The sequence below is a fragment of the Cygnus atratus genome, chromosome Z (assembly GCF_013377495.2).
Source record: "Cygnus atratus isolate AKBS03 ecotype Queensland, Australia chromosome Z, CAtr_DNAZoo_HiC_assembly, whole genome shotgun sequence".
Classification (NCBI taxonomy): domain Eukaryota; kingdom Metazoa; phylum Chordata; class Aves; order Anseriformes; family Anatidae; genus Cygnus; species Cygnus atratus.
Genome location: NC_066396.1, coordinates 60724770 through 60737731, shown reverse-complemented (window position 1 = coordinate 60737731; position 12962 = coordinate 60724770). Strand labels below are relative to the sequence as shown.

Below are 12962 nucleotides of genomic sequence, written 5' to 3'. Positions count from 1 at the left end.
AAGTAAAAACAGAATAGTCACCCTTACTTATCTCCTGGAGGGGCCAACACAGAAATCCAAGTTTGCCTTATACAGAATCACAGAATCATCTAGGTTGGAAGAGACCTCCAAGATCATCTAGTCCAACCTCTGCCCTAACACTAACAAGACCTCCACTAAACCATATCACTAAGGGCTACATCTAAGCATCTTTTAAAGACCTCCAGGGATGGTGACTCAACCACTTTCCTGGACAGTCCATTCCAATGCCTAACAACCCTTTCCGTAAGGAAGTTCTTCCTAATATCCAACCTAAACCTCCCCTGGCGCAACTTTAGCCCATTCCCCCTTGTCCTGTCACCAGGCTCGTGGGAGAATAGACCAACCCCCACCTCTCTACAGCCTCCTTTAAGGTACCTATAGAGAGCGATAAGGTCTCTCCTGAGCCTCCTCTTCTCCAGGCTAAACAAGCCCAGCTCCCTCAGCCGCTTCTCGTAAGACTCCAGACCGCTCACCAGCTTCATTGCCCTTCTCTGGACTCTCTCGAGCACCTCCATGTCCTTCTTGTAGCAAGAAATTTACATGGAACTTTTACAAGGAACTTTCCATGGAATACATGGAACTTTACTTTCCCCAGAAGAAACTGGGCAGAGGAAATATTCTGCAAACTACTTAGGTTCTTTAAGGTGTTTATTACTTTTATCATTTGTTTTCTGAAATACCAAAAAGTATTCTAAAAAAGAATTCCAAAAGTGGTACAATAGATTTCTTATGGTTATATAAAGCCAGTACAGGAACACTGTAATTTCTGAATTTCCAATTTGAAAACTAATAGGAGTATGCTGTTGCCCTCCAATAATTATCCAGCTAAAAATACTGATAACCCTAGACTACTTAATCAGAACAGATGCTTGCTACTCTGTGTGTACACTCATCAGCCGGGACTCTGCATTTTAACTACTACATTAAACTACATATGCTAATCCCAGCTAACAAATACTACACTCCAAACTGGAAGCTCCTTCTTCACATTCAAAAAATCATCAGAATCAGAAAAGTGAAGAAATGAATCAGTATCTCTGATACTGTTCACCATATGAAGTGCAAGTGATTTTATTAAGAGTGTGAATGGTCACATATCACTGAATTTTTTGCAAGGATGGCATCTTATTTAAATTTTTTGGTGAATCATAAATATTCTGTATATTTTTGCACTTTCAAGTTAATACTTTTTTTTTCCTTCCCCCTTTCTATTTTAATCTAAGTCAAGGATTATGAAGTGTGAAGTTCTGTCAATCATTTCAATAACTGACATGATTATTTCCAACCACACAGATTTCAATGCTGCTGAAAACTTGTTTTCCTAAGCTGCATTTACAGAATGCTTCAGGTTACTTCAAGATTAGAATCTCTGCGCAAACAGAAGTTTTACCTTGGCATCTCCATCTGGTAAGAAGAGGTAAGCTCCACTCTTATCCCGGTTACTCGTAGTTCCATACCAAGCAAACTCCACCTTCATTTGATGATTTTTACCATCTTCTTTTGTATTTATTTTCTACAGATAGAGAGTCATGTTTGAAATAGTTGGCACAGTTAGGTTTCCACAAGTAAGAACAAAAGTTCTTAAAAAAACAAAACTGTTTTGAACTATAATGTAATATACCTCCAGTAGTCCAGACATTCCAGAAAACCACAGTTTCATATAAGAATTTTCTAAGATTATATTATCCACAGAATTCGGCATCTCTTTTATCTTGAAAATTCTGTCTGGCTTCTCCTGCACACTGTTCCTTCCACTCACGTATATATCATAGTCTGCTAAAGTTGTTTCTGAACTCTGAACTTCCAAAAGCTGGTAAACTCCAAGACCCAAAGGTGGTAGATGAGCCAAGAAAGAGATCTATTGGGAGTAAAGAAGACGCTGTTACTAAAAATACAAAAACGTTTTATACCAAATGTATGCTCAGTTTAACTCATTCTGTTTCAACAGGCAAATGAATATGAAATTACAAATGGCATTCCAAATTTAATGGCTGAAGTATGTGAAGAATTAGCACACAAAAATGTCTGTATCACTGATTTGGTTAGCATCAAAATGACTGCTTATTAATGCAATAATTATTTTGAATCCTGGTAAAAAAGAATGTACCTTGTGATGTATATTTCTAAGCGTATTTGCTATTAATTAAAGGTATGTGTGTAGCACATCAGTTGAGCTTGGACCCTACATGTCACCAAATATGCATTTAAAAACCCACAAATTTAAACAATAATGTTTTATTTTTAGTTTCTGTTCTTTTACGAGTAGAAAGTCATCTGTACAGAAAAGTAATATTCAAGGTAGATCTCCAAAACAATTTGCTTAGAATTTGAGTTACGGATATCTTATTTCTTCTTCTTTATCTTCTGCAATTCCCACATGTTACTTATCAATAATAATCTCTTCAGAGGACAACTGAACAACATTAATTGAATTGTCTTTGCAGGAATGTTATGCTGAAACAAATTCAATTTGGCTCCTAAGTCAAAAGAAATCAGGCTAAGAACGTAAGGCTAAAAACAGAAGCTCTGTGTAGTACTGTTCCATTATTAAGAATTCCACATAATACAGTTTCTGATGTGTGACTGTTGAGGACAGTCTTCTGTAATGATGTGTGTCAAAAATTCTCAGAAACTAGTTAGAAACAAAGTAAGGTGGAATCAAAGTCATCTGTCAAACAGTGCAAAGTAATGGAGATTACTATCCAGTCTGTACGCACCCAGTATTTTCTGCTCATGCAACTGAAATGGACCCCTAATGTATTATAACGTATTACAGAAGTTTAACAACTTACCGGTTTAAAAACTTTTTTTTTTCCTTAGGGAGACTGAATCAGTGCCATAATCTGCCAAAGGCAGAAATAACAATATTTGAAGTGTGCTTTCATTACTGTATCATTTTATTCCACTGTGAATCTACAGCATATGTCAATTAAAACTTCTTTAATGCTTTTTACTTAAAGCAGCATACCTGATATGCTTCATGTGATACTGTAGTTGCTCCATCCCAAACAGCACTAATCTGGACAGTAACAGGTTTTCCAAAAGGAGATAATAATTTAACCCTCGGTGAATTCACATTGACTGAAACCACTGAAAATCGCTCCTGTTCTGTAGGATTATATATCAAAAGGTACCTGCAAAAATATATTTGCCAAATTATCTTTTGGCAAATAAGTTTCCTCAATTTTTAATATTATTGCACACAAATTTTACATACAAAGCTTTAAAACGATGTTAGAACAACAGGTACATACCACAACAAATAAATATGTAAAAACATAACCAGAAAACAATGGATAGTTAACATAAATTCTTGGCAGACTTTTCCTTAATGATATTATTTTTCAGATGATTTACACAATAGCATTTTTAAAAATTCTATGCAATCAAAATACATTAATTTCAAGTTTTAACTACTAAAGAATTGCTATTAATAATTGCAATTACAGATATTTAGGTTATTTTAGATGGATTTTTCTGGCTAAAATGTTAAATTTTTATTCACAGTTGCTTTCCCTTGAACATACCTTAAAAATGAAGTGACAAGCATAATCTGGAGTATGTACACGTATCTGATTTATATTCTTTAAAGAAACTTTCTCTCTGTTATAAGGGAAACTTCATAATTATTTAAATTATAATTTACCAAAATTCCCTATGACACTTGTCTGCATATACACTGAATCTTTTTATTAGGTCTGCATAGAATAGATAGTTTGTATGTAATCTTATGCCTGTTCTTCCATTTCAGTACACGGTTTAGATCACTAACCAAAATAATTCACCTTGAAATTGAAAAGAAACATTTCATTCACACACAATTTTTTTCTTACAAGGCCATATATAGTAAAATATAAAAAAATAAAATAGTACCAGAACATTTCTGCCTCACACATCTGTAGTACTGCCACTGTATTTCCCTTCTTCTCATGTCACGCTCAAAGAATGCACTATTTACAAGTTTTCCCTTAAGCTATCCTCTGTTCATTTTATCCTTAAGAAAAAAGTCTTTAACAATGAAAAATGTTCTTGCCAAGATCTCTAATTACTTCTTAGATACACAGCAGAAACAATATTTTGTCTTCAACCTCGTTGAACCTTCCCACTGTAAAATACTGTTTATTTCTTCATGAAATCTTATCTTTCACCAGGTTCCACCTCATCCCACCTTCAGCATTCTTCTAAGTAGAATCTCCCCATTCTCTGTGGCATTTTCTATGCAGATTCCTCAGGGTCTTGTCAGTGGTTTTCTTTCTTTTCCTTCTATATCTTAGCCTTCCTCAAATTCAACTATCACCTTTGAACTGCTTCATTTAGAACTGTTTCCTTGTACCCAAACCACAAATCTCATTCTGTCACTCTCATCTAAAAACATCATCTGTAGCGTGAGCCTCTTTCAAGAACCTGCCATTCTGACTGTAACTCTTCCAGATTCCTTACCCATACATTCAGACACTCTATGTTCCATTATTAGATAGCCTGGTACTTTGGTACAATTTTAAGGTCCAGCTAACAAGCTGTTTATATAGCTAAACCCTTTAAACTTCCTTCTTTTCCAACATTAGCTCTAAACTGACTGAGGGAGCCCTCCTCTACACAGGTATCAGAGGAGAGTGAGATCTCCTGGCACCTTTGATCTACCTTTAGAAAAGCTGGGCAGGCAGTGGCCAAGGGAACGCTGAGATTACACTTTGGGCATAGGGATACAGCAAGATTTCAGGGCTGAAAGGCAGCAGCAAACTGCACAGAGTTAATAAGGAAGTATAAATTTTAACTCCTCATTTTGAGAGAAATGACTTCTACACAGTATCAGTGCCAAAAAGAGAGATTACATTAATCCACCATTAAGGTATAGATGCAATACAGACACACAAGGAACATCCTTCCTTCCTCTCTATACTGCTGAAAATTCTCATCCACTCTCCTTCCACACTGTACGTATATTTTTATTTACTTATGTAAATATGTTACTTTAATTTTAACTTTAAGTCGTAACTTTGTGTACTATGTTACCTGAATTTTAACAAATACAGTTTTGCTCTACTGATACTCGGAATCCTTATGAACACTAACCAGGCAACCATTTCCCATTATCTTGTCACTGGCTCCCTCCTTTCACATTCATCAAATTTTGGCTGTTTTCAATCTCACTGCCCATCAACACTAACCTATTATCTCAAAATCAGTAGAAAAGGTGAATTCCAACTTTTCATTAGCTGAATAAACTAAAACCAGAGGCTATATTAGATTTTTCTATTAAGACCCTTCAGATAAGCTGACATACATAGAAAGTTTCCTTTAAAAAATATTTTCCTTCTTTTAACTCCTTATTTGAAGCTTCCTGTACGGAAGGATTGTTAAATTATGAGTGCTGTGCATAACAATGATTTTTCTTGCATATCTATGCACCTAGCCATGGTAAGCTCTCTACTAACACAACCAAAAGCACACTGGGACACTTTTTTGGCCCTGTTGCATGTTGAGGACTTCTAGATTACCAGACAAGACATTAGTTAACATTATGCTAGGTTAGCTTTACAAGCTGTCTTTAACAACTTCTGCAAGATTCTGTGAGCCTTCCCTAGTCTTACGTAGGTCATTATTACACTTTGTTTCATTGATTTTTTTTTTTATTTTTAAATATGAGTTTAAGTGTTAACATAACTGTTTTTGTAACTGTTGTGGAACTAAAACCAAACTAAAACACTGTTCTACAAGCCCTAAGAAGTAGGAAGACAAAACAAAACAAACAAAACAAAAAAAAGCAAACAAACAAAAAAACCCACCAGATTCATGAAATTTTTTTTAAGGATTCCTCATATACTATGAAAGAAGAGTGCAAGGATTGTCAGGAGCAATATAGATAAGAGATGATACAGCACAAAAGCTCTGAGTAAATCACCATTCTCACCTATCAGAACATTATAGAAATGTTTTATTTATACTTCACTATATATGTGAAATTCTGAGCTCTTATGCTTCTAAGTAAAATGCTAGCTTATACTTAACAATTCATTTTCAGTGATGCTGTACATCCTCAATAAACTTACATTATCTGCTACACAAAATTTTCATGTGAAAATACTGCAAGGAAATTCTTCACCTTCCCACTGATATAAATATGTTTCACAACTTTAATTAGAGTCATGTCAGAGCTTCCCATAACAAAAGCCCCAGATCTTAACAACTGGCATAGTATACTTATATTTCATTTGACTATGTCTTTTTTTAGATATTTGGATACGAAACTTTTTGTTTCAAGTTATTTATGTCTTATACCTTCTTGAATCAAGGTGTTTTAAGTTCATTATGTACATGTCAAGTGACACAGAAGTCAAAGGTAGTAATGGCAAGGCAGATTTTATGCAGTAGAGATATAAGTAATTTTGTCCAGACACCAGTATTTTGTTTTCAGCAGGACCAAACTAAAATACATATACTGAGATATAAATATTGTACATTTGCAAAAGCACTGACTAATGTGATTAAATTGTGTTATTTCTGAAGTACCATCCAAGGTTCACTCTTACATCACATTCCACTGTAGCTATTTTCAATTCTGTATGAAACAATTAAGTCACACATTTCAGTTAAGCTGTATCATTACAGAGAATGTCATCTGCAAATGTAGAGTACAACTGCTTAACGTACTTGTGGTTACATTACATAGAGAAGCAACGTGACAATATTTAAAGGTTTTCTATTCCAGAATTGAAGCATGAATATGAGAAGTACTAAAGCAGCAAGCAATTATCCAGGCCACTGGTTTTTGGAAACACCACCAAGAAAACTACCAAAATTCACATCTTTTGTCAAAAGAAAGGATAGAGGTTGGAAACGAGTCTACTGGTAAATTCAGAGGAAAAATTTAACCCAGACACTTTAGAAACACCAGCATGTCTAATTCCTGACCACCATTTCTTTAATTTATTCCAGAAATCAGAGAATTCTGAAACTATTAACTGTATTGAAACAAAATTAAATCATATAACTTTTTCCTAATAAAACCATGGCCAATTGTTTCACACAGAGACCACGTTTCCATCTGTACATCAGGAGCAGAAGTAAACTGCTCTCAGTTTACTCATTTTCAAAAATGAGAAACAGATGCAGATCTGAGCTCTTATTCCTTAATAGGATGCATCTTTTATGTACAAATATTTGCAATTTCAGAAAAGCAAATCCTGCCACCTGCCTTTCAGACAATTTTGTAAAGATACACCTTGAATTTTTTGATCCTATACTTCTTGGATCTCTGAAACCCAAAGTGAGTATATTTTATTCATATATGCATGATAATTTTCCATAGATAGTATAACATATGGCATTAATAAACTCTTCTACTAAACACGTACATTAAGTGTCAAAGAATATTTTGATTAGTATCTGTAGTTAAAATTAAACTGGCTGTGAAATACTTTCAGCCACAGCTGAAAAAAGCAACCCCACATTTGTTTTCAGATACTTTAATAGGTTATCAGGAATACAAGTAAAACAGTTTAGCTATATTCATAGGTAAAATATGAAAAAAGCTGTTGCAGATCTCTAACAACTTTAATCTTGGTCTTCTAGAAGAACACTAGGGCAAGTTTTGTTTTTTTAAACCAAAAAGTTACTGTATTTCATGATCATTTTTCTTCCGTTTCACTGATGTGGATAAGCATATGGGCATATATATATGTCAATACATGCACACATTCACTGGTAACACCTGCAACAACAGTTACTATTTTCTTTTAAAGTTCATTTAATGGTGTCTTCTTAAATGATGCCTCCAACTGATGTGAGAAACAAAAATAATTACTAGTAAACATTGGAAAGCTAGTCACAAAGGATTATTTGAACCACCACTTGTTCAAGACACTAGGATATACAACAGCTTAGGACATCAAACTTTGAGAACCAATTACTCAAGCTCATACTCTGATCAATTTTACTATCCCTATGACAAATTTTCACAGACAGATTACTGCATTTCCCATAACTCATTTCACTGAGCACATATGCTCAATTTCAGTGCAAAATTGCAGGAAGCTCTGAAGCTGGTTAGTGTCCTTCCCTTTTCCATAATAGAGGCAAAGCTAAAAAAAATAGCTAGGTGGTGAAAACATCCAAAATGTTAGAATTAAATCCAAAATCAAGAATAAATACAAGCCAAGAAGGCAAATAGTATGCTATATAAATAGTCTTGCACTGAAGAAAGAAAAGAAAAAAAAATAGAAGCATGTAAATTCTCCTGGAAGTCAAAGGAAGGTATGTTGGGGTGGGGGGCAACTGAAAGGGAAAGAAAATTGTGAACCCACTTTAAAATGCTTCAAGCCCCAAAAACAAATTGAATCATGTCTACATATGCTAAAACTCAGAAAAATCACCAGAAGGACTGGTGTGTTAGAAACCAGAATTCAGCTAGAAAGATAATCAGAATTCCAAACGACTCAAATTCTCTAAACATAAACATTTCACTGGAATGATACAACAGTAAAAACTGTCCAGACATCAAATGAGTGTCCAAACTTGAATCAAAACTGATCCACAGTTGAAAGTATGCGAGAAAAGATTACTCTGAAAGATATAAGATGACTCAATAGATAGCAACATTGTCTAGTTAGTAAACACTTAGGCATAAGGGAGAAATGAATTAGGGATTAGTATCTAAACTGTGCAAGGCACCATCTGCCATGGTAGATGCCAAAAACACAACTGCGTGACTTCTGCTGTATGTTGGGGGGAAGGGGAAGGGGGAGGGGAGGAGGGAGGGCTAGAATCCTAAAAAAAAAACAAAACTAATATTTGAATTGACATTAAATAGTCTGTTTCTTTGGGGGTGGTGGTGAAGGGAACAAACAGAACCAAGACTATCCACTTAAAACAGGTATCTCCATTTGTACATTGCAAACATGTATGATTTTGCCATAAGAAAAAAAACTTACATCATTTTTGCACAGATGCCCACGAAAATACGTAATAGACACATATTTTCCTCAGATTGTTAATACAGAATGAAACTAAAAACAACTAGACCACAGAAAGGATTCTTGTGTTATTTAAGAAGCTCCCTCCTTCTTTCTAAAGACTATGGGGAAAAAAAAAACAACTTTGGAAAAGAAAAATAAGCATAAAAACTCCTTCTCATTCAGTAGAACGTTTCTTCTTAAATTTTACACAAAACACTAGACAAAAATAAAAAATCATATCAAGTTACTTAGTTCTATTAAAAGTTCTTATGGTCTATTACAAGACAGTCAAGCCCTCCTTAGTCAAAAGTATTTTTTAAGGGATTTTTCAATTCTGGGTTACCCCACCCCATTTTTTCCCCATATCTAGCCTAGTTTGTATGCATTTCTGCTATAAATTAGTAAAGATGGAAAGAGTATATAAAACAATTATTCTGAAAATAAATGACATATACCTAAATTTTAGCGTCCTATAATTCAACTTCAGTTTTTTGTTTTGTTTTTAAAGGGATTCAGGGTATTATCTGGTTACCTTGCCATACTACTCTTTTGGTTCTTCAGAAGTTGGAGACACTTGCCTTCACTGAAGATTAGTATTTTTTCTACAACTCTAACAGTTACTAACATGAGCTTAAAAAACATTTTAAGTTGCACAGCATTTCAAGATACCTTTCTGTTATAATAAAAAAAATATTTAATGTGAAATTTAGGTAACAGTGTTTTAAAGAAAGTCTCTCAAAATCTGACATATGAAAATGATGTGTCCAGTCCAGTGCCTGAAGTCATTCAAATCTAATTCATACTTGTTTCAAGGAAAATCTGACTCTGCAGGTATTATTTAAAAACACCCCTCATTTCCACATCTGCCATAAGAATATTTACTTCTGAAATGCAAAAAGCTCTCCAGATTTCATCCAAAATATACTTTTTCTACAACATGTTACTCATAACAATGAACTATAAGCCTCTATCTTAAATTATCAAGAATACCATTTGATTGACAGTTTTCTTTTAATAGTGGCAACCCCTATCAAAAAAATAAGAAAACAAAACCATGAAATCAAATTGTCAGTTAATTTTGAGTTTGGAAGTTCTTAAGTCCTTAAGGAGTTACTGAATGCATTTTTGCAGAGATATTCATGGATATCTGTCCAGTAATATTTTGTTACATATTCAAAGATCATTTTCTTCCAAATTTATGTCCAGAAAGGAAGCAAAAACCAGTAATACCCATACATGGAATAATTCAGCATCAGAAAAATGTTATTTTCTTTTTTTTTTTTTTTAAGAAAAAAAATAGTATTTCCATGTCAAACAATACCATCAAACCATACAGAAATCTGAAGATAGGAATTTAGAATATTTCCTCTATAAATACAACCGGATTTATTTCCTTTATAAGTACAACACATACATATAGTATATATGTTACATTGATGTGTCGGGAGGGACAGAGTGAAGATCCAGTATTTTCCAATATTAGGAAATACCCTAACCTTGACGTTCCTAGTGAGCAACTGATGTTGCTAATACTATAAAGTAGTTACTACTCAGCACTTTTCACCTGATCAGAAACCTACCTATCTATAGTAAATATATATATATATATATATATATATATGTACCACTCTGCAATCATTTAGTATGTGAAATAGTTAAAATATCCAGCACTCAGTCAGCTCGTCAGCTCTTTCATGAAGAGGTAGAGAAACACTCTTCGTTTTATAATCGATATTATTTACCAAGTGTCAAAATAAAGTTTGTCAGAGGACAAAATATTTATCCTAATCAGGAAACGTTGCCTGCACGACAAACTGAGAATAAGGTATTGTGCTGATGCACTGGGAACAGCACTTCTAAGTAGAGCTGTTCTCACTTTAGATTGAGTTCTCACACAAACATCAGGTAACGTTTCAGATCACTGGATGTTCTTGTATGCCTTAGAACACTCCACTTCTCTGGTTATTCAGTTGGCCTAATAAAAGGCAACTTGTACAAAGCAGCCTATAACCTTACTTACCTGGTTTGCTTGTTTATAGGTTGGTTTGCTGCAACTGTGAAGAGTAACTTCAAGACAGAAAAGGCAAATCTAGCTATTAATAATAATAATAATAAGTCTAAGTCTAGAAGCTTGCTTTTCATTGGCCCCTTAGCCAGAATTAGAATTCAGTAGGACCACCTTTGACAAATGCTACAACTACTGCAGCTTCCAGAACTGTCTATACTGTTTTGCATCTCAAGCATCCATTTTGGTAAAAAATAATTACGCTTCTATTACTTAAAATTAAATATTTCTTCCAATTATTTCTTCCTTTCTTCCACTACAGATAATAATACAACTGTTTTTCTTTGTAAGAAACCTCTATGTAAAGTCTCATGTTTCCCATTATTAGTTTTTCGTTTTTTTTTTTGAACAGATACAACACCTCTGTTTGCTCATACAACACCTCATTGCACCTCACACAACACCTGTTTGCTTTCTTCAGCTTATTACTCCTGCTTTCCTGCTAAGACTTCCCATACCTTCATATCATTACATTTTCCAAAACTAGATACCATAATTTTGCTGAAGCCTTCACCATTCTAAGTACAACATACTATTTCAGTTATATTTTACACAGAACATTTCCATTTAAATAATCCAAAGGCAAAATGGCCTCTGACACCATACAAATAAGGCTCTCTGAGTCCGTGATATTCTGCAATGCCTAGTCTTTTCCTGCTTCCCTAATGTCTAGTTGGTTAGTCCCCACATTATCTTCCATCTGATGTGTAATACTTCTATTGACCTGCTGAATTTCATTCTTTGACTATGAAGCACTAGCTCTAGTTTATTAAGATAGTTTTAAATTTTAATCCTACATAGATTGTTTATTCCCAGTATGATGACAAATTTTATATTTATTTATATTCTACTCTATTAACATATGACTGATACAAATAGAAAGTATTTTGGAATTTCATGATCCGATCAAAAGAATTCATTGCTTACTTGTTTTTGGCCTCACTTTGCACAAAAAACTCCACCATCCTCGGATGGATGACTAAGGATACAACTTGAATCATATGTAATATCCAACATTTATAAATGAAAATCAGAATTATAGTTAGTCAACCAGCAAGCTTGCTACTCAAGCGAATGAAGGTAAAAATGCAAAAATGTGCTCACAAAAAACTGACCTGAAACTAAATAAATGTGTGGAATTAAAATATGATGTCAAGTTAAAGTCTGACTTTCTGCTTCACAGTTTTAACAAAAATAGAAGGGATCAAGCCTCCTTTATTATTCCTCTTTTGGTTAGCAGTTTGTTTTATGTTTGTTTTCCTTGTTTGTTTTGATCAGCACATTATGAAAATGAACATTCAGAACATTCATATTCAAAGCTATAGCGCATTAAGCTCAGAAACTACAGAGAAACTGTTTTAAACTGCATCAGCACATTCTAATTATATTACAACATTTAGTTTCAATAATTGCTATAGCTTTAATATACCCCTCCTTTGAGATAGAGTGGACGCTGAAACCATTAGCTTGCTGACTATACAATCCTAGACTTTAAATGAAATGTTGAAGTGTTTTGTGAGGAAAACCTTAGGATTGAAGAGCTGCAGTCTCAGATACACTTTCAGAGGTAAATATGAAATTTAGGTCGGCACAAGTATGAGTGGTTTCATAAAAATTCAAGTTGACCAAGCAGTCTTAGTCTCTATTGTCCGAGAAGAAAAAGACAAGTTCTCCATTAAAGGAGATTGTGATAGCTTCTCAAGGTGCTGTTCATTGACTGTATAAAGTCTAAGGATATATTTCAGCTTACGTAACTGGGTAAGCTAAATAACACCAATATAGTCCTCTACACCAAGTCCAGCTAAACTTCTTGTAAATTTAAGAATCTGAATTTGAGACTATCCTTATTGTCACAGATGTAACAAAAATTAATTTACATCTCAGCTACAACTCTTATAATCCAATTAAACTATTTATTATAC

General features: G+C 34.0%; 1 protein-coding gene across 2 annotated transcripts in view; it reads right to left on the bottom strand.

Annotated features, from left to right (window-relative positions):
* MAN2A1 (mannosidase alpha class 2A member 1) overlaps window positions 1-12962 on the bottom strand; it is a 137629-nt gene that overhangs the window by 47076 nt on the left and 77591 nt on the right. For both annotated transcript variants that reach the window (XM_035562590.2, XM_035562591.2), the window contains exons 13-15: window positions 2990-3155; window positions 1643-1879; window positions 1412-1534 (exon numbers count right to left, since the gene is read on the bottom strand). In XM_035562590.2, coding sequence (XP_035418483.1) covers window positions 1412-1534; window positions 1643-1879; window positions 2990-3155 — 526 coding nt within the window. The remainder of the gene's footprint in view (window positions 1-1411; window positions 1535-1642; window positions 1880-2989; window positions 3156-12962) is intronic.